The 25126-nt window shown below is 59.8% G+C and overlaps 1 protein-coding gene across 6 annotated transcripts in view; it reads right to left on the reverse strand.

Annotated features, from left to right (window-relative positions):
• Nucleotides 1–1915: 1915 nt before the first annotated feature.
• Nucleotides 1916–25126, reverse strand: part of LOC124233918 (FYVE, RhoGEF and PH domain-containing protein 3-like) — a 61057-nt gene continuing 37846 nt past the window's right edge. For 5 of the 6 annotated variants that reach the window (XM_046651215.1, XM_046651214.1, XM_046651213.1 and 2 more), the window contains 14 exons: nt 24593–24729; nt 22943–23099; nt 20344–20482; nt 19714–19772; nt 17275–17421; nt 16835–16927; nt 15174–15253; nt 14237–14267; nt 13296–13403; nt 12174–12230; nt 4945–5067; nt 4514–4654; nt 2992–3138; nt 1916–2742 (listed from right to left, as the gene is read on the reverse strand). In XM_046651215.1, coding sequence (XP_046507171.1) covers nt 2509–2742; nt 2992–3138; nt 4514–4654; nt 4945–5067; nt 12174–12230; nt 13296–13403; nt 14237–14267; nt 15174–15253; nt 16835–16927; nt 17275–17421; nt 19714–19772; nt 20344–20482; nt 22943–23099; nt 24593–24729 — 1653 coding nt within the window. In that variant the 3' untranslated portion in view covers nt 1916–2508. The remainder of the gene's footprint in view (nt 2743–2991; nt 3139–4513; nt 4655–4944; nt 5068–12173; nt 12231–13295; nt 13404–14236; nt 14268–15173; nt 15254–16834; nt 16928–17274; nt 17422–19713; nt 19773–20343; nt 20483–22942; nt 23100–24592; nt 24730–25126) is intronic. The other variant, XM_046651218.1, reaches the window with a different exon arrangement.

The following is a 25126-nucleotide window of genomic DNA, read 5'->3' on the forward strand; positions in this document are numbered from 1 at the left end:
GCGGGATGTTAAGACCCCCAAGCCTGCCCCGTGGCTCCCGCCTCCCAGAGCAGCGCCAGAGGAGGCCTGTGGAGGCCCCACGACCAGCCCCGCCTCCCCGGCTCCCCAATGAGCCCCACTGGCCCCTGCGGGCCTTGGTGGCCATGCTCTCAGCCTGGGGGCTCTTCCTGCCACCCCTCCCCTGGGGGGCTCCCAGGGACCCCCTGCCCCTGCCGTGCCCCACTCCTCTTCCTGCCTCTGTTGCTCCAAAACCAGGTTCCGTTCTCAGTGTCTCCACATGGGAATGGGGCTCCACATGGGGCATTTCCTTCCCTCTGCGTCCGCAGGGCCCAGCACCGATCGAAGTTGGCAGCACGGGCATTTTTCCTGGTCCTGATGCAGTCACAGCCCCTGGGGACACTCCTGCCTCCACCTTCGAGGCTGGCCCGGACACTCTGATGGACGAGAGGGAACACAGCGTTCTGGCGGCCCTCGAGCTGCTGGGGGCAGGGTACCCACCTCGCCCGCCCTCAGGTGTGCTGAGGGAGGAAAGAACCCTCGGGAGCTCACGCAGAAGCCTGCTGCGAGGACAGGGCCCCCAGGCTGGAGGGCGGGAGAGGAGAGGGCCGGGTCTGCCCCAGCCCACAGAGAGCTCGCTGGGGACCATCCGTGGGGACCCCAGGTGAGGACCCTGGGGGAGGATCCCAGGTGGGGGCCCAGTCTCACCCCCGCAGACCCCAGCCGAGTGATGCCATGCCCAGAGAGTCAATTCCAGCTGCCTGCTCAGTCTGGAGTTGTGGGACTTGGGGGCCTCCTCTCTGTGACTCAGTTTCTTCAGCTGTCAAATGGGAACATCCTGGGGTTGTGGTGATACTGGAGTATTAGGGGACAGAGGCAGCGCCAAGGAGTCGTCCCCCTGTAGGTAGTGGGCACTCAGTCAAGATGTGAGGCAGAGAGAGCAGAGCTCACGGATGGAAGGGGCAGGAGGAGGGGCCAGCTGGACCCCAGCTGCCTTCACTGCCTCAGCCACCTGCTGGCCCTGCCCAGGCCCCGTGGGCATGGGGCAGGAACCCCGCCAGGGCCCTGAGCCGTGGAAAGGGCAGCCTCCCCTCCCACTGGGCAAGTCACTTTGCCTCATGAGCCTGTTTCCTGGTGTGAACTGGAGCCAGAACACCCACTGCAAGGTGGTGAGCTCTCAGATGGTAGGGGCCCAGGTCAACAGCAGGTATCCTACTGAGGCAGCATCCAGACACAGGCCGGTTTGTGAATGCATGGGGGTGGGGGTGGCACTGGCTCCTGCATAAGCTCACCTATACCCCGCCCACCTCACCTGGGCCCTGCCCCAACTTCGCCCGTGACTGGTCGCCCAGTTCTGGCTCCCACGCTGGTGCCCTGCAAGTCTGCCCACAGCTGGGCAGTGACAGGTGTCCCCACAGGGTGCTGTGTGGATGTTAGAAGGATGGGGGTCCCGAGGGATGGACAGTCCTTGGTCATCAGTCCCTAATCCCTCTGCTCTCTCCCAAGGCCCTTGTGGCTCTGGCGCAAACAGCATCCCCCACCCTGACCCCGACCTTCCAAAGACTTTGTGACAGCGTCTCTGGGCCTGACCCCACCTGCCACATGGCACATGCCCATCCATAGAGCAGGCTGGCAGGCATAGCACCTGGCCCGAGGCCCAGCTGTCCGATGCCCCTAAGTCCTGGGGCCCCCACGGGGTAGGACTTGCACGCTGCAAGCCTGGGTTGGGGTCCAGGGCCCCACTGCCGGCTGTGCCTGTCTGTCACTCTTGTATCCCAACTCGACCACCAGCGGGACCCGGGGGTGATGGCCTGAGGCTGTGCCCACTTGCTGGCTGCCAGCATTTATTTATGCAGACAAGCACCACCTGCCGCCCGCTGCCCGCCGCCCACCAGGGGAGACAGGCACTATACGACCCAGGGTGGGCCTCCCGTCCAGTTTCGCAGAGAGGTTATTCAGGAACCTCGAGCCCCGTATGGATTGCCCAGGCCTACGGCTCCCTCCTCCAGGGGCGGCTCCGCATGGGATGGAGGAGGTGGGGTGGAGTCCCAGGGCCAGTTCCATCCAGCTCACACGGTGCAGACAGTGTAGACAGTGTGGACAGGCAGGCAGCAGTGTGGAGGGCCAGCATGACTGTAGCCGTTTACCAAGTGTCCCCGGGCACCGCCCAGGATGCTTCTCTTGCCCTTAAGAGCTGAGTGCCCCCGCAGGGCCACTCACGACACTCGCCCACGCCCCACTCCAGGCCACTCTGCTTGGGCTGGGGCAGAGGCCAGGCGCTTCTTGGGAGTGTGCTGGGTGACCCTGGGCAGTTGGCCACCCGTCTCTGGGCCTCAGTTTTCTCCTCTCTGAAGCAGAGGGACCCTCCAGGGCCAAGTGCCCTGTGACCTGTCAGCTCCTCAGCAGTCCCAGTGCCTTTCACGCAAGCACGTGGCCTCCAACGCCATCTCCCAGGTGAGCACAGGCCCTGCCGTGGTGGCGGCAGAGCTGGAGACACAGCCGAGACTCAGCTCACGGGGTCTGGGGTTGCAGGGCTCCCCGGCTGGCCCGGGCCAAGTCCCCAAGGGCGGCTGTGCTCAGGGCTTCCAGCCACTGCTGCTGCAGCTCTTCGGACGAGGTGCTCAGGTACAAGGACCGCTGGGCCTGGTGCAACCGCCACACGTGCCCAGCCTCTGGCTTCTCCGCGGGGTCCAGCACGCTCACCATGCAGCCGGAGAGGGGGATGGCGCGGAGTGGCTGGCCGTCCTGCAGTGAAGGAGAGGGAGTCAGCACCCTGCCTCCGGAGTCCTGGCATCACTGACCCCATGTCCCATGAGTGGGCCGCATGGCGCTGGTTCTGGGCGGCAGGGGAGACTGGGCCCCAGGGTCACGTGAGCCACCCTCCAGGCAGGGTCACCCCGGCGGCCCGGCCCCACCCTTAGGGCGCCACGGGCTGGGGGCTCTGGGCTCCAGGAGCAGGGCGGGCCCAGTGTGGGCGGCAGGCGGGGGACACACCTGGCTGCCTCCCTGTGGGTGCAGCACCAGCTCCAGGGGATCCGACACGGGGATGGCAGCCCACACCTCGCTCCAGGCTGAGCCGCAGTCTGACACCCGCAGGGGGCCGCAGAACAGGCTGGGCAGGGGGTCCGCAGTGGCCGGCTTCTGGGGACACAGAGGACAGGTCAGGGAAGCCTCGCTGCCAGCGGGTGTCCCTCCCATGGGGCTGCACCAGCACCAGGGCTCCAGGGACAGAGGGGGGACAGGGAGACGGATAGACAAGGGCCTGGGCCAGCCTGACCCTCCCCAGGGTCACTGCAAGGCTGCCTGGTAACGGGCCAGACCCTCTAGAGGAGTGAGACCACGGGGTCAGGCTGAAAATAAAGATAAAACTGGAAAAAGGGAACAGCAGGAACCAGAGTGTGGCTCACAGGGGAAGGGTTGGGTGTGACTCAGCTGTACACGGACACTACGGACTACATGTGCAATCACACACACACACGCACACATAAGCACTCACACACATGCACACACCACATATAGACACACACTCACATACACATCACACACTTACACACACCCCCACATACACACACCATGCACTTACAGACACAACACACACTCACACACATACCTCTGCACTTTTTCGGAAAGCCCCGTTCTCTCTTTTCCCGCTGTCCTGCCCCCCCATCAAATAGGGACTGTGCCCTTGAAGGAAGGCAGGGGCTTGGAGGCAGCTGGTGCTCCCCCACCGTCCCGAGGCTCAGCAAGGCCTGGGCAGCCCCTCCCCTCACCGAGGCCTCCAGGCCTCCAATCAGGGTGACCATGCGTGAAGACAACGCTTGCTTCCATTGCCATGGGCTGAAGCGTGCACCCCTGAATTCGTGTGTTGAAGCCCTAACTCCCATGTGACTGTGCTTGGAGATGGGCCTCTGCAGAGTTGATTAAGTTAAAAGAGGCCATCAGGGTGGGTTCTAACGCAGTGTGACCTGAGTGCGCATAAGAAGAGGAGGTTACGCCACAGACACGCACAGGCGGGCGATCACCTGAGGACACAGGAGGAGACCGCCACCTGCATGTCCAGGAGAGAGGCCTCAAGGGGAACCAGCCCTACCCACATCCTAATCTCGGACTTCCAGCCCCCAGGGCAATGAGATAATAAATTTCTGCTGCTTAAGCGGCCCCATCTGTGGTGTTTGTTACACAGCTGAGCCGACTGAGGCACTAACTCCCAGGTGCAAATGGATCCCAAGCCCTCACTGTGCCTGGATCCCAAGAGGCCTGACAAGCATGCACAGGATCCTGAGAGGCCCGACCTGCACACACGCGATCCTGAGAGGCCTGACAAGCATACATGCAATCCTGAGAGGCCCAACAAGCATGCATGTGATATTCTGCGTTCAGTTCTCGGCTGCCCCAGGGCCCGTGGGCCCCCCGAACCCTGTCAGTCCTGGGCCCAGGGAAGCCGACAGCCCTGGGAGCACCATCTGCTAAGCCTGCTGGGGATGGCGGCTTGTGTCTTGGGATGCAGCTCACCCACCTCCATGCCCTGCTTGGGCTCCACAGGCTCCTCAGGGCTGGGGCTCGCGGCGGCCACCGGCTGAGTCAGGAAACACTGTCGGCAGACACGGCTCTGCCTGCCGTTCTCGGCCTTGAACTCAGAGCACTTCCCACAGATGACCTGCAGGACAGAGGGTACCTGTGACCCCGCCTCCCGTAGCCAGAAGACTCCGCCAGGGAGAGGCTGGGAGGCTGCAGGGCCAGGAGAGATGGGACAGTGCGCAGAGAGCCGTGGGGCCCGGAGCCTCGTCGGAGGGCAGAGACCCCGAGGCTGGCCCCCAGTGGGCCTCCAGGACCCGCCTCCTCGCCTGGAGGGTCTGGGGTGCAGGGTCTGCACCCACGGAAAGAGGCCCAGGAGGAGCCACCAAGCACACGGAGGCCCAGCCACCACCGCCTCCCGCCTGGACTCACAGCCCCGCACAGCTTGCAGTGGTGCTTCCTCTTGGTGATGGAGTTGAAGGTCTCGCCGCAGCTCCTGCAGCCCGGCTTCTCCTTGTCACGCCTGGTCTTAGAGGACGCTCTCCTGGGCTCGAGCTACAGGGGGCAAACGGCTGCCGTCAGCTCCCAGCACAGGCGGACGGGCAGCTCTGTGAGAGACACAAGGCACACGCCGGGCAAAAACGCCACACGTGCCGAAGGGGGCGAGGCAGGAGCTGCATCAGCCACGGCCCCTGCCCAGCGTGCTCCCCAGAGGCCGCCCTGCTGTCACGTGGGCTGAGACTCTAAGTGGATTCGGACCTCTGTGCCAGTGACTTGACCTGGTGCGACTGAAAGGATGGTGGCCAGAGCTGGGGGCGATGGCTGCTGAACTGCACAGATGCCCAGACAGGGACTGGACGGCACCCGTGCCTGCCGGGCACTCAGGGGCGTGCAGGGGCCCACCTCACGCCCGTGTGACAGACTCTCTGGGGCCGTCAGGGCTCCTGTGACGCCACCTGACCTTCCCACACAGGAGCGGGGTGCTGAGTCGACAGGAGCCACAACAGGAAGTCGTGAACTCAACACGGTTTGTGTTCACAGACAGTCAAAGGACACTTCAAACTGCTTTCAGGCTAAACAAGCTGTTTTGTACAAGATTTCTCAAAAAGATTTGCAAGAACTCCATGGAAACTCGCAGCGAAGAGGAATTGGGGGGTGGGAGGGCGGCATAGAGGGGTTTCCATTTTACTCTATCACTTTAGTTTCCTTTAAAAGAGTATTTATTCCCTTTATAGTTAGGATGCTTAAAATTTTTAAAAAATCTTATGCTGTCCCAGACTCGGGAGCGGGTTGTATGAACGGCACAAGTGACGTGCTGGGAGACTGTTTAAAGGCGTCGCGTTATGTTGCTAATGGAAAAGAGCCCGCTGCAAATCACATACAGCAGCCTCGAATGTTTATACCAAAAGGATGTTTATAAGCACGGAGAAAAGCCTGGACGGAAGCACACCCAGATGCCCCTATTGGCTGTTTGGGGCTGGGGTAAATGCTTGTCTGACTCTCTCACCTGGGTTTTCTCAATTGCTCACCAAGAACGGTTTGTGAAAGAGAAAAAAAAAATCAATGAACACGTAGAATGTGACCAGCCCCGACCCTCCTCGAGCCCCCCGCCCCGTGCTGCCCGGACCCCCGGGACCAGGTGCCCTTTGCACTGTGGGCAGCAGCTTGAGAGCTGGGCCGGGGGACCTGCATGGCCTGCTCCCAGGCGCCTGTCCCCAGGCCACAGTGACCTCAGTTGTGTCCAGGCCCCCAGCCCCACTTGGTGCAAGGGCTCGGAAACTGAGCAGGAGGCAGGTGGGAGGGGGCACCGACAGGCAGTGTGAGGCTGGGGTGGGGGCTCAGCAGGGCCACCCAGCCCCGCCTCAGTTTCCCCTGCCCCGCCCCTCATCAGCCGTTAGACTCCACGGGCCTTGGTGTCCTCTCCTGTGAAGTGGGGTGAGGATCTGCTCCCGGGCCCTGGGCCCCATCAACGCACAGGAGTCCTGCCTGGTTTTGCCGTTTCGTGTCACCCTGGCTCTCGTCCTGGAAATACCCCTTGTAGTAAGATGAAATCACTTCCTGTGTTTTGAAAGGCCCCTGCCCACCCACATTTCCTCTCTGGGGGCTGGGGTCCCAGCAGGGGCCCAGGTGGCTCCTTGCTGCTGGCATAGAAAACACAGCCGGTTCACCACAAACTTAAGAAGATTTTAAGAAATGCCAAAGATGCATATGGCCTTCTCTGGGGTGTCAGAGCTGGAATGGCCACTGCAACCTCCACCTGCACGGATGGGGAAACTGAGGCCGAGACATTGTTTTCTGTTTAAAAGAAGGACACTTAAAGTTAACATTAGTATTTCTGAGCAAAATAAAATGAGATCTGGGATTTGCTGATATTCCAGAAAAAAGAAGAGCATGTTGGGGGTGCGGGGAGGGAATGACAGATGAAACAGGAACAGCGCAAGGTTGAAGCTGCTCCAGGCTGGGGGGGCGGTTGGCTCCTTGTACCGTTATCTCTACTTGTGTGTGTCCAAAACTTCCCTAACAAAAGTCTGAACAACATAAGCTGGAAATCTGTTTAACACAAAGTCTGTGGCTTTAAAGAGAAAGAGGTGCACGGGTCAGGGGTCGGGGGCCAGAAAGGGCTCAGGTGGGGCTTGTGCACTGGAGGCTGTTACAGGCTGAACCGTGTCCCTCAAAACTCAGAGGCTGAAGTCCTGGCCCCGGCAGCTCAGAACGTGGCCGCGTCTGGAGACGGGGCCTTTAAAGAGGTGACTGAGTTAAAACGAGGCCGTTAGGGTGGGTTCTAATCCAGTGTGACTCGGGTCCTTGGAAGAAGAGGAGATGGGGCACAGGGAGGACAAGGCGTCTGCACTCCAGGAGACGGGCCTCAGGACGAGAGGGAACACGTCTGTGGTTTAGGTCACCCAGTGTGTGGCACAGCCGCCCGGCTCACCAATACTGATGTCTCGGCCCAGATTTTGGCCTGTGCCTCCCAGTTGTGTGGTGTCCGTGCACCACAACCCCCGGCCCACCACTGTGGCGCCAGCACTGCCACCTGGCAACCCTGGGTGACACGGACTCAGCTCCTCCTCTGTCTCGAGACCCCCACCCCTGGGGGGACACGGGGTGTACTACGGCCTCATGCCCCTCTCAGTTTATGCCATGCAGCTCAGGACCACAGGCCCTGCCAGGCAGAGAGGGGATCATAGACCCAATGAGCAGAACTGATGCTCCCCAAGGCCACGCGCGCTCCCCCAGGCCACTCTGCCACCCAGCCTCAGCCACCAGCCACACCAAGCCCCTCAGCCTGTGCCCCCGTTCTCCGCCCCGCTCAGGGCTCCTCCCCTAGAGTCCACCTCTGGGATCCTTCCACAGACAGGAGCCGCAGAGGAGGGGCGTGGGGCCTGGGGAAGGAAGGGGAGGAGAGACGAGGGCCAGCAGAGGTCTGCCATGGCCCAGCAGCCCCTGCCCTCCACCAACCTTCAGGGTGACCACTCGATCCCCGTTTTCCAGCTGAGGACTTGGGGGCCCAGGAGGTGGGCGTGGTCAGCACACAGTGGCTGGACTTACCCACGAGCCCCAACACATGCCTGGGCCCAATGCAGATCCTCAGCTCTCAGGACCCCATGGGCCACAGTGCACGGCCGCTGAGAACATGGGGGGCTGTGGAGGCTACCAGGGTGACCCGAGGGACAGAGGGCAGTTCCTGGAGCAGGGTGGCTCGAGCTGGGGCTGGTGGGGCGTCCCACCCAGCTTCCTTCATCAGGCAAGGCTTCCCACGGATGGACGGCAGCTGAGCTAAGCCGAGAGCTCAGATGGGGTCCTGGCCAGCACCAGCTCCCTCAGTGCTGAGGCCCGTGGCCTATGGTGGCCCACCCTTGATGCGGCTCCAGCAGGCCACGCAGTTTCCCGACCCCAAGGTGGGCAGCACTGGCAGAAGGGCCGTTGACCTGGCTGAGGGGCAGGGTGCCCACCTGTGTCGCCTAGGGCAGGTCTTCCTGGCCGAGCGACTCCCTTTCTGGGTGAGGATGTGGGACAGCTCGACCGGGGGCAGGGCTCAGACTTTCCGTCTGGATGTTTGGACATTGGAAAGGATGGGGTTCCCCAGGAAGTGCACAACTCCAGCTTCTGCAGTAACGGGCAAGTGACGCCACTTGTGTCCACAGCGCCAGTGTGGACCCGGGAGCAGGTCTGTGCCAGGGCCAGCCAAGCCTTTTTCACCTGGTGTTTTCTCTTTAGCAAATTCACAGCGGGGAGGCAGGAGGAACATCCAGTTAGAATCGGGTCCCAAACATCGGCTTTGACAAACAGCCACAGAGGATGGAGCCGCATTGCTACCCTGGGGTCCCAGAGGGCGTGAACGCAGGCCTCAGGTCTCTAGGCCCTGCTCAACACCTCTGTCCCTGGCAGCAGCTCCATCCAGGAGCCCTGGAGGGTGGACACGGGGTGGAAGGGCAATGCCAGCTTTGTGCATCCCCAGGCCAGGTCGGAGTGTCTGGCGTGGGGCTCGCTCAGCATCGCGGAGGGGTCCACGTGTCACCACGGTGGGTGAGGGGCCCGGGAGGCCTTTCAGACTCTGACACTTCTGTGCTTCTGTGAAGAGTGATGCAATTTTGCAGAACGAGGAAGTCTTCAGATTCTGCAAGGCCCCCTTGTGAAACTTCCTGGTTTGGGTTTAGCTTCTCTTAGGAAAGAGGGGCTGGAGGAGACTGTGCGTCTGAGGACGCGAAAGCTCAGGAAAGCAGACCAGCACACAACAAGTGGGCTGACTTTTGCTCTGCAAATGTACTAAGAAAAAGCTTAGGTCTGTATATTGTAGCAAAGATCGCTCTTTTTGGTGTCAGCATTAAAAGTCACTTTTGAGCGCCTTCTGTCACCAGGGAACCAGGCAAAGAAATGGTTACTGAGGATCTGGTCAACAACTAACATGGTCAGATGTTTTTCAGACAGGAAGAAACCAGGTGTCCTGGTTTGCAGCAGCTGCTGTCCCCGTTTGGCAGATGTTGCCACCTTGCAGAGAAACTCACACGTTTGCAGCAAGACCCCTGCAAAGTGTCCCAGCTCCAGGCATCCCATGTTAAGGTAACATCTCGAAGTTACCTTAAACTCATTAGCATCTTAAATTCTCCTCCTCTGCGAGGGTCCCAGCAGCCACTTTCAGATCGGGCGATGCATGCAGTGGCGTGTCTACCTGCTATGCACGTGCCTGAAGGAGCACAGTTCTTACAAATAACCCTGTCCTCCCCTGCTCTCTTGTGGGTGGTCTCCAGCAGCACTGGGCTGGGGAGGCGCTGCCTTGGGAGCTATGCCGGGTGCCCTCCATCGCTTGTGGAGCAACAAACCTTTCTTCACTCACTTCTGCCTTGGTTGTGCTTTTTGGCTCCACACCCAGCAAGAAAGGAGCCCACTGAGTTTGGTTACATGCCTACAAACGTCCACTGAGCACGTCTCAGTCACACTCTGCACACTGGAACTCCACAACCACACTCAGCTGCCCTGGACCCACCAAAACCTCTGCTCCCGGGGGACACTCACGAGAAAAACTGGCCAGGCCTCGTGTGCCGGGGCGGAGCCGTGTGTCTGTGGCCGTTTGTTGTGGGGCCAGCCCCAGCTTGGGGTGGGTGAAGATAGGGACAAGGAGGCCTGATCTTGGATTGTGACCCAAGCATTCAGGAACTGGGGGGCTGCGGAGCTTACGGAAGGCTGAGACCGAGGGCTGGAGAAGGCAGGGTGGCCCGCGTCCACCTAGCAGAGCGCGGCTGTCACTGCCCAGCTCACCACAGCCTGGCCGGGGCTGACCCCAACACTGGGCTGAGGTCCTGAGCCTCTGGGACTCCCAGTTACCTCTGCACCCGTCAGGTGAGTTGGGCTGCCAATCGGAGGGGCACCTGGCTCAGCTTCCCTCTCATCTCCAGGCCCAGAGGAGGAGGGACTCGCCCAGTCCACAAGTTAAAACATTTACGTGTGGCCTTCAGGCCCCTTCCAGCTAGAACATTGTGATGGGCACTGACCGCCCCACTCCTGCTCCTCTCTCCCTGCCTCGGAGTGGGGTCCTCCCTGGCCGGCCTTCCTGACCATGTGGCCTACAGCCACTCCCACTTCCCTGCATGGGGGCCTGGGCCGCGTTTCCAGCCGCCTGTGGACTCGCCCCAAGGAGAGTGTACCCCACAAAGAACAGCGGGGTGCGAGGCGGCCTTGATCACCATCCTGGATGCCTCAGGGCCTGGCCCAGGGCCGGGGGATGGATGGCGAGGATCCTGAGAGGGGGTCCAGCTTGGCTCCCCGAAGCTGATCAGGGAGCTCCTCACACACATGTGTGTGAGGCCCCATGTGTGGTTCTGCTGCTGGCAGTCAAATGCATGACACACGAGCGTGAAAGCTGCTTTTCACAACGTTCCTAGACCTTTCAGAAAGGAGCCCAGTGGAGCACCACCAGCCTTGCACTGACGTTTAGCGAGTCAGAGAGCAGCTGCTGGGCTTATTCACGTGGGAAACATGGAGGGTACAGGAGGGGCACTAACGCTTCCTTACTAAAAACCCACTTTGAGACAGGGGTGCTTCCTCCCCTGGCAGCTAGACTGCTGGCCCGCCTCCGGTGCTGCCCCATGTATGCCCCAAGCTGCGGGGTCTTGAGCCAGACAGCCAGGCCCTGTGCCCATCAAGCCCGTTTCCTCTTCCTGAAACGGGGTTGACCATGATGACTTCCAACCCAGAATGGCTGCCAGAACCTAATGGTGGGCTTGGAGCCAGAAAAGGAGAAGCTCTAGGTACTGGTGTTAAACTCAGGCGACTCAGCTGGTCTACACCCGTCCACCTGGGAGCACCTTCCCTGGGGTGGGGGGTGGTGGCGAGAATGGGAGGCAGACACGGAGGAGAGAATGGGGGGACACGTCGCCTGGGGAGTGGTCCCACGCAGGAAGGGCTGGGCTGGGCCAGGCCTCCAGCCACATGTCCCAGGCAGAAGGGCGGTCCAGAGTCTTAACGGCCGCCAAGTTCGGCCCCGGCGCCCCGGGTTAGTGACAACGCGCACTGTAGGGCGCTGGCCGTGCCAGGCACCCCCTCGCCTCCTGCCTAATCTCCAAACCACCGACGATGTGCACGCTTGTGTGCCCCAGCGTGGCCCCGGCATGGGGGATGTGTCCACATCCCTTCCCACCTGCACTGCCCAGGGGAGACAGCCGCGCAGGCTGGGGGTGAGGGCCTCAGCGCACGGCCTCCCTGGGCCCGCCCACCTGGGCCTGCGTTGAGACCCTCCGCCACACTCTTGCGTCAGTCGCCGCTCTGAAGAGCCTTCTCTGATAGCACCCCTGCAAGCCCTCCCAGCAGGGCCCCTGCCTGCCCGGCCAACACCCAGTCCATGGGCTGACCTTCCCTCTCTGGGGTACTGAGTCTCCTAACTGCTGGGCAGCGCCTCGATTCACATTTATCCCAGCATATTCCATCTACTCCGATCTCCAGAACTCGCTGTGTGACCCCCACCCACCCGAGGAAATGGACATGCAGGTCCCATGGGCTCTGCAGAGCCCTCCACACAGGCCCAGAGGACATCACTAAGGGGATGCAGACACACCGGGAGGGCTGACCATGGGGCCTCCCCTCAGGTGACCCTGGTCTGACCCCAGCCTCAGGTGTCTGAGCCCATTCTCCACCTCCCAACCCTGCTGAGATCTGGGGTCACTCACCGCTGCACCCCCTCCACCATCGGCAGCGGCGGGCTCCCCGGAGCTGGCGCTCAGCGTCTGGAAGGAACAGAGGCAGCCGGGTGAGGGGAGGTTCCCCAGCCACACGCTGAGTCCAGTGCAGCACTGACCGTGGGGAACACCCTGCACTTCTGTCTGACCAAGGTCGCAGGAGACCACGGGGCCCAGTGCTCGCTGTGACTTCGGGAGTCGCTCCTCCCTGGTCACTGAGGGCCTCTCCGGAGGGTCATCGTGCCCCAGCTCGGGGGCAGGCAGGCGGGAAGCTCCTGGCGGTCCACAGGCCCGGCCGCCTACACCACACCCCTGGTGAGGTAGCCCTGGGTCTCGCTCGCTCTCGGCGTCCTCGTGGAGAGCCCTGCACCCCTGCCACAGTCAGGCTCCCCCTCAGCGCCTTTGCGGCAGGATGAGGGGTTCCCAGTCCCCTCCACTCCAGACAGGGCACAGTAGTTTCCCTGCCCAGGAGTGATGCAAGTTTTCTTCCAGAATAGTCCGGAAAGCAGAAAAAAGCGAGTAGATCTGACTCAAGTATTAAGTGGATAACGAGGTGGCATGCGGGCTGCAGACCTAGTGAGGCCGCAGGGAGGGCCAGCCAGGCCTGGCGTCTGGGACTCGGGGCTGCTGGGGGGCTGGGCTGGGCCCCTCCGCCTCTGGGATGCCCCTGATGGGAGGCAGAGAGTGAGGGACCCTCACTCTGAAGCCGCACGTGGTCGTGCCAAGACGGAGGAGGTGGCCGCAGCCCAGGCCAGCATCCCCGGGGCAGCTGCAGCCCTGACCTCCCCGGCCAGGCCCTGAGTGGGGACCCTGCTCCTTGCTCCCCCAGGTCCTGGGGCCGCTCCACGTGGGGAGTGAGTGCCGACAGCCCAGCCAACCATCCAGCCGTCCCCCAGGGGCTCTCAGGAAAGGGTGGGCAGTGAGGGCACATCGCCCATCCACCAGCCCCTGGTCCTTGTCACCAGGAGGGCTGGGGGACCAGCTCCCCTCCCAGACACCAGCCCTTGTGCCACAGGCCTGGGCCTCCACAGTGGGCACCAGTTCCCCGCAGCCACGTCCCCCTTGTCAGCAGGCAGGAGGTCCCTCCCACTCCCCCAGGGGTGTGGCGCTCACCGCTGGGTCTGGAGTGAGGGAGGGGTCCTCATCCTGGCCGCCGGAGCCGCTGAAGGCCTTGAAGGTCTGGCTGTTCTGCTTGTGCTTCTCGATGGTGGCCTCAATGACCTGAAAAGAAACCCCGAAGAGCACAGGCCCTCAGAGAGCATGTCCCATGGGTGGGATGGGGTCCCGTGGTCACCACGTTTCCCCGACCAGCAACCTCGCACACCCCAGCCCCACGGGCCCGTGCCTCCCCACACGTGGCGGGTCCCCCACAGTGCTGCAGGCCGCGAGCGCACGCTTCCTGGAAATGCTCTACTCAGACTCCAGGACGGTCTCCATCCCTGTGTCAGCGTTCCCGCCTCATCCCTTCTGTAGTAGGGCTTCTGCAAGCTGAGTCCCTCCTGGTCGACGTTTGGGCTGGCGGCAGCTGTTCCTTACAGTTGTCCCTTGCTCTGCCACCGCCCCCCTGACTTGGCTCTCACAGGCTTGTCTCTGTCCCTGGCGTCCCCACCATGGCCCGTCCTGAGCCAAGTCTGCTCTGGCTGCCCCAGGACGCTGCCCGCCTCCCTGCCCGGCCTGTCTCTGGAAGCACAGGCTCCATCCTGCACGTCAGACTGCTCGTCCTCTCCCCTACGACCCACCGCGGAGAGAGGGCGAAGTGGGCTCCCCTTGGAGCCGCCAGCCAGTGGAGATCTGGCCCAGGGTGGGGGCACCTCCCCACATGCCACCTCTCCAGGCCCCTCTATGTTTAGTTATTTACTGGGGCCCCAAACAGGCGAGTAGACTGAAAGGCTTGTGGTGTCTGAAGGTGCTTATGAACAGGCCACTCCACCCCTCCAAGGCAGACAGATGGGTGTCTTGGGGTCACGGGGCCACCCATCCCTACTCCAACATGAAACGGCCATACTGCCCAAGAAGTTGGTCATTTGGTTACTTTAAAACTTTAGGAGTTTCACCTGAATCCATTCTTTCTTCTCCTCTTCTGTCCTATAAAAGCAAAAACAGTATTTTATTAATCTAGTCTGGACACTGCTGGTAAACCGCCAGATTCCTTTCAGTCCTGCAGCATGTGCCTGAGCCGCTCACTGCCCTGAAGTGCAGGTCAAGGCTGGAAGACTGGCCCCGAGGGCTCTGGAACATGGTGGCCAGGTGTGGCCAGGTGGGCTCAGGTACAGCCAGGTGGGGTCAGGTGTGGCCAGGTGTGGTGTAGAGCCCTCAGCAGTGGAGGAAAAACACTTCCCTGGACCACAATGGGTCACTACAAAGATCTCACATCCCTGGCAGAAGTGAGAGACGGGGTCTTGCACGCAGAGTACAAGCCTGTCACTGCCTTACAGGGTAGTGTGACAAGAGCCACCAAGATTTAAAGCAGACGTGCTGCTCAAAGGGATCCATCTGACGGATACAACGACACATATGCACGAGAGCTGGCTTGAGTATGCTGCATGCAGCACCATTTGTAATAGCAAGACCCCAGAGGGGAATAGGTGCCTTTCAATGGGAGCTGGTGAAGGATCACAAAGGAGAATTATGCTGCTTCAGAAAATGACGCTCAAATATGGGATGATTCCTGATAAATTAGGTGAAAAACGCAAGATGCAGAACAGGCTGTATGGTAAACAGCCATCTGTGACATAGACACCCATGTATGAGCCTAGAAATTCTGGAAGGACACTTCAGAGACTGTTAAAAGTGTCCACTGGGGCAGGGAACAGGGGTGGGCAGAGGCTTAATTTTCCCTTTGGTACATTTATGTTTGGAAACCACAAATAAGTGAATGAAAGGAAAACTAAAAACACATCGCAAAGTTATCCAGTTTAGAAAAGACAGCCACGTGCTAAAATTCCAGGTCTGAGACGCCCATGCAGCAGTGGACAGGGAGCCAGCGCGTACCGGGTCAGCAGCTCCAGGGACCTTCTCTTCCCCGTGATGATGAATGTGTGCACTGCATTTGGCTTGACGACATCCTGCACCTAAAGGCCCACGACCAAGGACCAAACAAAAACAGCTGGTCACTTAGCAGTCCTGACCACGTGAGGCCTCATGCTCTCAGACTTGGAGGTCTCGCCTGAGTAGGGCAGAGGTGACCCAGCAGGTTGGCGACTTCGTGAGCTGGTCAGTGGGGAAGGGTGGACCACTGTCCTGCCCAGGGAGGGTAGGACTGCCCATCTGCCACGTGGAACTTTGAGACCAAACCCACCTGCCCTCAGGCTTCCCAGGAAGTCGGCCACCAGTCCCTGGACAGGCAGAGGCTTTGCCCAGCAAGGTGCCCACAGGCATGTGCGCCCCCTGACTGAGGGATGGGAGTCCTAGGAGAAGAGCCAGGAGGATCTCCACCACTTGAGGCGTTTCTGAGCCCCTGTGGGCAGGCGCCTCGCAGCCACCAGCCCCTGAGAAGGGGAGCACCCTCATCACCTCATGCCCCACCCCCACGGCCTTTGGCTGTCCCGAGAGAGGAAGGGCTGTGCTGGGCAGGTGACGAGGACGCACCCCATGCCCTGAGTTTAGAGATGATAAATAGGATAACGGATGCAACAGGGTGATTTCTTCACAGACCCCCACCCACTGTTGCTGGACAGAATCACAGGGCACGTGGCAGGCGTGGCGGCTCCCAGCAGCTCTCAGGCCAGTTGCCATCAGAACCACTGACGGAGCTGTAGGGCCACCCAGAATCTCGGGCTGAGCCTCGCAGCAGGACTTTCCCCAAGGCCCCAGAGTCGAGAACTTCTGTGTTAACATGTCCAATTGATTAAATACGACTGATTTCTTACAGAGAAACACTAGAAAGATGGTTTCCTCTAACTATGGAAAAAAGAATTTTTTGTCTAGTTAGTCATTGCTTTTAACGATGTTTCTTAAACCTGGATTCAGGGAATTTCAAGGTAAGATGGAATTTTTGTGTCACTAAGGCAAACCTTCACTCTTTAGAACTGATTAGATACTTTGATTAGCCAGTATTTTGGGAACACCTGTTAAATCAAAGCCCTTCCCCACGGGAGAGGGGGACTGATTCCAGCTCCCGGCCCCCAAGCCAGGAGACACGGGTGGGCTCAGGGAATGGGGACAGCAAGGACAACAGGGTGGTCTGGACCTCAGGCACAGACCTACAGAGCCTTGACCAGGCTCCGAGGTGGTACAGGAAATGAGAAAGCCCAGGACTGGGTGCTGGGGACCAGGCAGGGCGGGCACCCCGTCTGCATTCCTGCGAGCTTCACCCTCGGGTCTGTAAATGGAGCCCTGAGTGCTGAGTTCACAGGGGACAGGGCTCAGCCCAGGTCCTGGCACTGTCCTTCCTCCTGTGAGCACGAGGCTGGCAGCACCCTGGCAGGTGAGCCAAGCAGAGAGCTGGGGCAGCCTGCCCCCCGGCCCAGGGTGCCAGGACCCAGGGGCCTTCTGAGATATCTGGCCACACCGGGGTCACTGACAGAGCACAGGCTCAGAGAAGGGCAGGCAGCCAGGTACAGTGCTGTGAGTGCAAGGGGCCAGAACTGGGGGTTTGCCCTTGCTCAGTGCCCTACTAGAAGACCAGGTAGGGAAGGAGGGGGTTCACCCACCTGGAGGCCTGAAATGTCCATCTTCTCCCGGACACTGAACTTCTGGCCCATGAGCCGCAGTTTGGGCACACAGTAAAGGATCATGCTGTTGAACTGTGGTAGGGATGGGCACGGTGAGGAGTGGGCCATCCCAAAGAACGGGCGCCCCAGGGAGCAGGCCAGGCAGGGCTCGGGGACCAGGAGGGCTGGATCGGGTGGGACTCTGTGGCTGGGCGTGGCCGGGTGGGGGCCAGATCTGAGGATGGGCTGGAAGGGGTGTGGCTCGGTGGGGCGGGGCTCGGAGGTGGGCCTGGCTGAGCCAGGTGGGGCAGGCTCTGAGGATGGGCTGGGGGCGTGTTTCTGGGGGGGGGGGGGGGGGGGGGGGGCGCGGCCGGGGGGCGGCGCGGGGGGGGTCATTGTTGGGCTCCGTCTCTGGCCCCAGTGTGGCTGGCGGGGCTCACCAGGAAGAGGTGGCGGTCCTGGGCGGTGCCGTTCTTGGCGGACAGCTTCTGGATCTGGCCCTCCTTGATCAGCTCGTTGGCCGGGTTGACGATGTCTTCCTCACCCCCCAGGCGCTCATACACTTCCAAGAGCTTGTGCATCTTCTCCTGCAAGAGACACGGGTCTGGCAGCTGCGCGGCACAGGGACCAGAGGCCTGCGAGGGGCTGCTGGGGACCTAGAGGTGAGCTGAGCCCTGCGCTGCAAGCGTGGTCCAGAACCAAGATGGAGCCTGCTGACAACAGGGTCGGAGGAGCATATGAGATGACATTCAATTTGGGCATTGAAGGATGAAAAGACATTCACCATGCAGAGAACAATAAAGAGGAACAGCAACAGCCAACACCGTTGCTATGTGCCAGGCCCTGTCCTGTACACAATACAGGTATTAACTCATTTAATTCCAGCACCAACCCAAAGAGGTGGGTGCCATTATTCTCCCTGGGTGACAAACAAGGAAACAGCCACAGAAAAGTCAGTGAGCTGCTGGAGGTGTTTTGTTTGGAGAACTGGGCTTGTTCCTCAGCCTCCGCACTGCACGCAGCTCCTTCTAGGGCTCCCTTCTACGGCAGCAAAGGGCATCGGGTCAGAGAGGACACATCGGGCAGCTCAGCTCACCCTGGAGGCCACACCTCCTGTGTTGGCCTTGCCTGGTTCCGGCTCCACCCTCAGACCACGTGGCCCAACGCCATCATGAGCCCGGACCTCTGCCAGCCCGCAGGTCATCTCCCTCTGGCTTCCAACACCAACAGGTTGGTGCCCACAGGGAGCTCCAAGCAGAGGAGGTGGATCAGAGGCTGGGGAAGCTGGAGTGGTGGTCCAGGTTGGGGGGTGGGGCAGGTGGAAGTATGAACAGACTCCCATGAGCACATACTGATAATTTTAGGGGTCAGACCTCGCCCACACCAGAGTCCCCTGCCTTTCACACCCGGTGGGCAGAGGCCTCACCAGACTTGGGGAGAGAACTGCCATGCGGCGGGCATGCTATGAGTGGGACCGGAATCCACCCAGGCCTCATCCATGCCCCTCAGAGATGTAGGCCTGTGGGGGCTTCCCCAAATGTCCATGGGCTCCATGTGAGCTCAGAGACAGAAAGAGCAGCTCTTTCTCCTCCGTTAGATTAGTCTTAGGGAGGAAAAAAGGGAAATTAAATAAAAAGGACCCAGAGTGAAATGTGGATGCCCTACTGTGGGCCCAACCGCAGGCCCATCTGGTCCGGGGACCCCAGACCCAAATCCAGGGACAAGCTGGTAACAAGGACAGAGGACACACGTGCTGCCTCTTATTTCTCACTTTTGAGAGATGTAGGATCAGAGAAATATTTCACTTTCTTTTCCTCCCAAAACAACAGTGCTTGTGTGAAGGTAAACAGGTCTCAAGATTGGGAGTACCAGGGCTGGGTGGGGACTGCGGCACCTGGAGAGCTGGCCTGCTGGGGGATGCCAGCCTCACCCCAACAAAGCCACAGGTTGCAGTGCGGGCCTGGGGCTTCTGCAGTTTTCCAGTAAAGCCAGGAATTTGGATTCTCCTGTGAAATGCCCTGATCTGTAATTCTGGGCAAGGACTTAGAAACTCTTACACCCTGCCCTGAGCAGTGTTGGGCCAAACATGGCCCCATGAGGACAAGGCCACCTGCATCACAGGGCATCAGCCTGGGCTCAGGGACACCTCCCCAATCCACAGACCCCATTACAGGAGGTGTTCGATCAACAAGAGGACGCTCCACAGACCCCATTACAGGAGATGTTCGGTCAACAAGGGGACGCTGTCTCCTCGGCCTTCGGGCTGTATTTGGAGGTGGAGCCTTTGGAAGGTGATAAAGTTCAGAAGAGGTCACGGACACCAGGGCGGGGTCCCCACAATGGGATTAGGACCTCATGGGAGAGACACCGGGGAGCTTGCTCTCCTCTGCCACGGGAGGACACGGCCAGAAGGTGGCCCTGCAAGCCAGGAACCGAACCAGTTGGCACCTTGATCCCGGACTTTCAGCCTCCAGAACTGAGAAATCAATCTCCTGTTGAAGCCACGTATCTGTGGTAGCTCATTATGGCAGCCCCAGCTAAGACAGCTTGATGAAGGAATGAACGAATGATGGGAATACTGAGAGCTAACCCTTGCTGCACCGGCTCCTGTCCTGGCTTTTGTTAGAGTGATGGAATCCCCACAGCAGCCCAAGGGGACAGGTTCTGTCAGTGACCTCGCTTGGCAGGTGGGGAAATGGAGTCCTAAGTAACTCACTCACCACCGCCGAGCTAGTGAGGGGCGGGCCTGTCTAGCTCCCCACGAGCCCCTGTCCACCGGGGACAGGGGGGTAAGTGTGCACGCCAAGGCGCCCAGTGCTCTGCACCCTCCCTGCACCGCACTTCGGCCCAGTGGCATCCTCCAGGAGCCTCACACTCACCATTTTCCGAATGGCGGCGTTGGAGTGGTTGGCGGCCGTGGAGATGAGCTCCAAGGACCCTGCAGGAGGAGGGCAAAGTCAGGCTGCGGGGCTGTCGGTGGCTCCACACAGGTCCTGGCCACTTGAGGCCCTGCGCCGGGAGCTGCCCTGCTCCCGACCTTTCTCTCAGCGTCCGGGGCTGCTCACCAGGCTTAGGGGGTGTGATCCTGCCCACACCCCATTTGCTGGGGGCCTGCTGGGGTTGGCACCCCAATCCCTTGCACAGACCCCTCCCAGTGCTGGCTGCTGGCTACAGCCCCTGTACCAAGAGCAGCTCCCGCCCCCTGCTGGGGCCCTTCCTAAGCTCTGCCCGCACCCAGCAGACCCCTCTGGGAACCAGCGTCCACGCCTCGCACTGCAGTGGGGGCGGGGCCCGTTCTCCTCTGCCCTCAGAGGCTCTCAGTCACTTCCCAAGACGTGTTCGGGGGCGTTTGGAGCTCTCTACCTCCTCTGTCCCCGCCTCTCTCTGTCTCTGCCTCTGCCTCTGTCTCTCTCTGTCTCTGTCCCTGTCTCTCTCTTGATGTGGCTTTTCAGCATGGACCCAGCTCCCACTGCCCAGGAGCCCCTGGGCCTGGCGGCCGGCCGGCTCACTCTCTGCATCCTTGCGGTCGGGGGCGTCCCCTGGGAGCCTCTTCAGATAGTCCTTGAGCAGCAGCTCGTAGCGGGGGATCCTCTGCACCGGCTCCAGCATGTGGTGCTGCAGCGTCAGGTTCCCGCACACCTCCTCCTTCTGTGGGGACACAGAGGGGCCGTGGGGCACCCAAGGGCACACGCGGACCCCGGGCCCCACCTCTCCCTCTGGCCACCACAGCCCCCAGGAGTGTGCCCAGAGCACCTGCACCCAGCTGACTGAAGACCACATTTATAGTAGGGGAAACTGAGGCTTGAAGCGGCTGAACAATGGAGCAGACCCCAGACCCCGTGTGAGCCTGCTCTAGGCCCAGCACCGGCTCCTTCCCACCGGGCCTCACTGCAGATCAGTGTTCGGACAGGCTGCCCCCTCCTTGGGGTGACTGCCCCACTTGCCTTCCCAGCTCTCCTAGGGGCAGGCCCGGAAGCCACTAAGGGCTGTCGGTTCCTCCCTTCTAAACGCCGCATGGAGTGTTTGTGGGGGGTGCTGGGGCTCTGGCAGCTGGCTCCTGCCCAGCACCATGACGGGCTCCCCACCCTCTTCCTGAAGCACAGACCCCTGTGCAGACCCCAGACCACGCATGCTGAAGGCTGTCAGCCGCCCCCTGCGCTGGCCTGGGAGGTCGCTGCATCGTCCAGGTTGCAGCACTAGCCAGCCGCGTCCACACCCACTTGCCACCCTCGCAGGCTCAGGGCCCCAACAGAGCGGCCTCCAGCTCAGATGGGCCTTAGACACAACAGGCTGGAAGAGCATGTCATAAAAATTAGCGTTGGGGGCGAGTATCATCAAAGGACCACGAGGTAGAGGGTGTTTACATGAGCTGACAGTACTTCCCCACAGGAAACTTATTAAGATGGTATGGGGCACACGCTTCCTGGAGAAGGAACCCTGCTGTAACTCGTGTCCCCGAAAACAGGGCTTTGTTCTCAGTTGGTTCCCCCGGCAGGAGTGCAGAAGCCTGGCTAACCCTCCTTCCCAGACGCCTGCTCGGTGACCCTCTGCCCCACCCCCACCCCAGCCCCTGCAGACTCAGGCGGCTTGAGCGCCCGGTCCTGCCTGGCACTCAGGGCTGTGGGTCAGCTGAGGCACAGTTAGGAGGCTCAGGAGAGCGTTCAGTGGGGACAGCCGGGGGCCCAGACGTGAGTGAGGGGTGGGGTGTGGGGCGGAGGGAGGACTCAGCGTCAGAACTGTCCCCTCTTGGGGGGACAGGACGCCGAGGGACCAGGGGAACCTGGGACCCCACACTAGGAAATCATGGGGGACCTGACGACAGCAGGGTCTGGGGAAAATGCAGAAAATTGTCGAGGGGCCACCCCAAACCCGGGCCTGGCCTCCAACTCTCAGCACAGCAGGCCCAGTGCCCATTAGCCCTCCAGGTTACAGTGAGGGATGTGCGTGCGTGTGTACAGATGCAGGTATGCACACGTGTCTGTATTTCACATGTGAACGTACAGTCGTCCCTCCATGTCCGCAGGGATTGGTGCCAGAACCCCCGTGGACACCACAATCTGTGGACGCTCAAGTCCCAACATAGAAAACGGCGTGGCATTTGCATAAAACCCACACACACCCTGCCGAATACTTTAAATCATCTCTAGATTACTTATAATACCTAACAATGTAAATAGCTGTTATACTGCATTGTTGAGCGAACAATGACAAGAAAAAAAAGTCTGTACATGTTCAGCACAGATGCAACCCTTGCAGGCCTTTCAATCCATGGCTGGTTGAATCCCCGGATGCAGAACCCACGGATGTGGATGCAGAGGGCTGACTCTATGCATGTGTGTGCACGTGTGTGTGTGTGCATGGTGCCCGGGGTCAATAGGATGTTGGGACAAGCAGCTAACTATTCACAAAAATAAAACTGGGTTTTACCTCATACCACAATCCATCTGGAAACTATTCTGGGATAGCATTTTTAATTTTTAAAATGAAGTCATAACATTAGAAGAAAACATAATTTACATAATCATGGGGTGGGAAATGCATGTATAAACATTATTTTGAAGATTTTTTTTTAAAGCATTACTTCATTTAAAAATTGGTGAATGTGCCCACTTAAAAACCAAAAGTTTTGTATGGCAAAGAACATCATAAATAAAGTTAAAAATTCAAGATCAACGGGGAAAAATAATTTGTAACATGTATGACAGATAACAGCTGACATTCTTAACATATAAAAACCTGGTTAATCAATAAGAAAGAGACCACCATGGCAGGAGACAACAGCAAGCTGTTTGCAGAAAAAGAGAAAGAAAAGACGAATGTGGCGTTGTCCGGAGTGCCTGCACCGGCCACTGAGGGACACTGCGGAGGGAGCGGCCGGCATCTGGATCTAGGTTCTATCATATGGCAGTTCATGATGGCACAGATGGCACAACCTCTTTGAGCCATGACTCTCCCATCTGTGAAATAGAATGATCTGTCTCTGGGAGTTATTTTAAGGATCAAAGCATCAATAGGGCATCCGGACACATCCCACAATGTCCCTGACTTTCTCCATGTTGAACATGAACCTAGCGCCGTGCCCCGGAGGCCGTGGCAGGGCTGCCCTACCTGGATGCTGTGGACGATGTCTTTGAACAGCAGTGAGCGCTGGGTCCAGGTGCTCACCAGCTCCATGGCCCGGTCGAAGTTCTTGATGTACTCGCCATACATCTTGAGGAATGGGGCCAGCTTCTGCAGGATGTCCCCAAGCCGGGGGTTTGAGTCCCTTCATAGGGGAGTGAGATAATCAGAGAACTAGCTCGGGTGAGGGGTCAGGGTGTGATGGGGACTTCACTAGGGGGTTACGGGGCCACAGCCCGACTCCCAGCTCCGTGTGCTGGTGGGCAGACTGGTCACCCTCCCCTGAGCCTGAGTGCCCTCCCTGTATCACGTGGGTGGAGCATCGTGTTACCTGGAGGGAACGAGAAGATCGTGCACAGCCCTTCGAGGTGCAGGCACAGAACCCCTGCTCAAGACCAGGGGACTAGTGGTAACGGGACCATGCTAATGAGGGCACAGTTGTCAAAGAGAATCAGCAAAACCCCATTTACTCCTTTTCGGGGAGCCAAGATCAGGAGCAGTGGGGCATCCCACGCTGGCCACGCCATGGGAAGGCAGCACGCGTGCGCTGACGGCAGTTTGCACAGGGATTTGGAAGTAAGATTCAAGAAGCATAAACGCATCAAGTCAGTGACCTCAGACTGTGTGCGATTTGACTAAAGAATCATCACTTATGGTACAAGGAGCCGCACAAGCATCTGTGTGCTGATGTCCCCTCCGGGGCCTGGAGGAGAAAGCCCGCTTCTAGCAGGTGAGGACTATTAGCCAGAAGGCCAGTCCAGCCCTGAGCCTTAACCCACAGTGCAGCCTGTCCTGCAGGCAGAGCGTGTCCTCCTGAAGATTTACAAATTGACCCGGACCCTCGCTGGGCCTCACTGGTGAAGGGAGACCCCCAGTCGAGCCCTGGCCTCTGCGGTGTCCCTGGCCCAGCCTCAGCCGGGGAACGAGCTCCTCGGGACCCCAGGGGGCCCAGCTTCTGATGCTCCCAATGCCACAGGAGAGCCGCGTGCTGGCTCAAGCCAGGCCCGTGAAGCCTGGACACAGCAGGGCTGCCAGAGCGAGGCTGCAGCAGCACCTGGATGGGAGGAAGCAGGCACGCGAGAATGGGAGTCGGGGCCCACCCAGGATGTCTTATTATCTTGACTTGCCACCGCCAAACTGTCCCTCTGCTAAGGATGAACAGAAGCGGCAGAGGGACAGGACAGCCGCAGGGGCAGTGGGAGGGCCTAGGCGCACTGTTGAGGGGCTCTCACGTTTTAAAGCGTAGGTGGAGTGCACCCTGGGAGGAAAAGAACCCGACCAGCTCGCTTTCTCCTCTGGTGCGTGTTTGCAGATCGTCAAACCTCAGTGGAAACCCCATAAACCCTGAGCCTCTGAGCAGGTGCTCAAGTCCCTTTGATTTGCAGATGAAGAAGCTAGGGCTTGGAGACACTGAGAAACTGTGAGGGCAGGGCCGGGCACCTGAGACAGCACTCAGTGCCTGCCTGCCTCTCAGGTATGCGAACCCCAGACTTAGAGGCCACTTGGCACTGAAAATTCAACAAAACTACCCTGACAGAATCACCAGGACCCTCAGTGGCCAAAGGGGTTGGAACCAAACTCCCCTGGAGACACTGGCCCCCCACTTCCCAGGAGCCAGGAGCCACGAGCCACACTCACCACTCCTCCGTGATCCGTGTCTGCAGCTCAGGCAGGAGGAACTGCCCGTGGAAGCAATAGATGGAGGAGATGTTAGAGAAGATCCCTGTGGTGACTTCTGGAGGGATCCCCGCTTCCGTCAGCCGGGTGCAGAAAACCTGGGCACAGAGAAGCCCACACACGGTCACGGAGTGTGGGTCACGGGGGACGGTTATGATGGTGCTTCTGCTGTGAGTGTGGGGGCTGAGGAGAGGCCCCCACATCTCCTGCTTTCTTAGTGAAACGCCCACTCATCAGACTGGCTCAAACAACCTTATGGGCTTAACACAAGCTTATTTATGGCTAAGGACGGGGGTGAGGCAGCGACAGCGCCGTTTGGACGGGGACAGGCCACCTGTCCTCCATCTACATCTTGTGGGAAACAGAAGGTCCCCATTTCCTCTCTGTTTTGTGAGCTACAAACAGAAGCGACACCTTTAAGAACCCTGGGTTTCCACTGCAGCTTTACTTCCTGTGCTCACAAACCCCATGTAGCCACGTGAACCGGGGGGGGGG

Source organism: Equus quagga, unplaced genomic scaffold (genome assembly GCF_021613505.1).
Source record: "Equus quagga isolate Etosha38 unplaced genomic scaffold, UCLA_HA_Equagga_1.0 270_RagTag, whole genome shotgun sequence".
In the NCBI taxonomy this organism is placed as follows: Eukaryota; Metazoa; Chordata; class Mammalia; order Perissodactyla; family Equidae; genus Equus; species Equus quagga.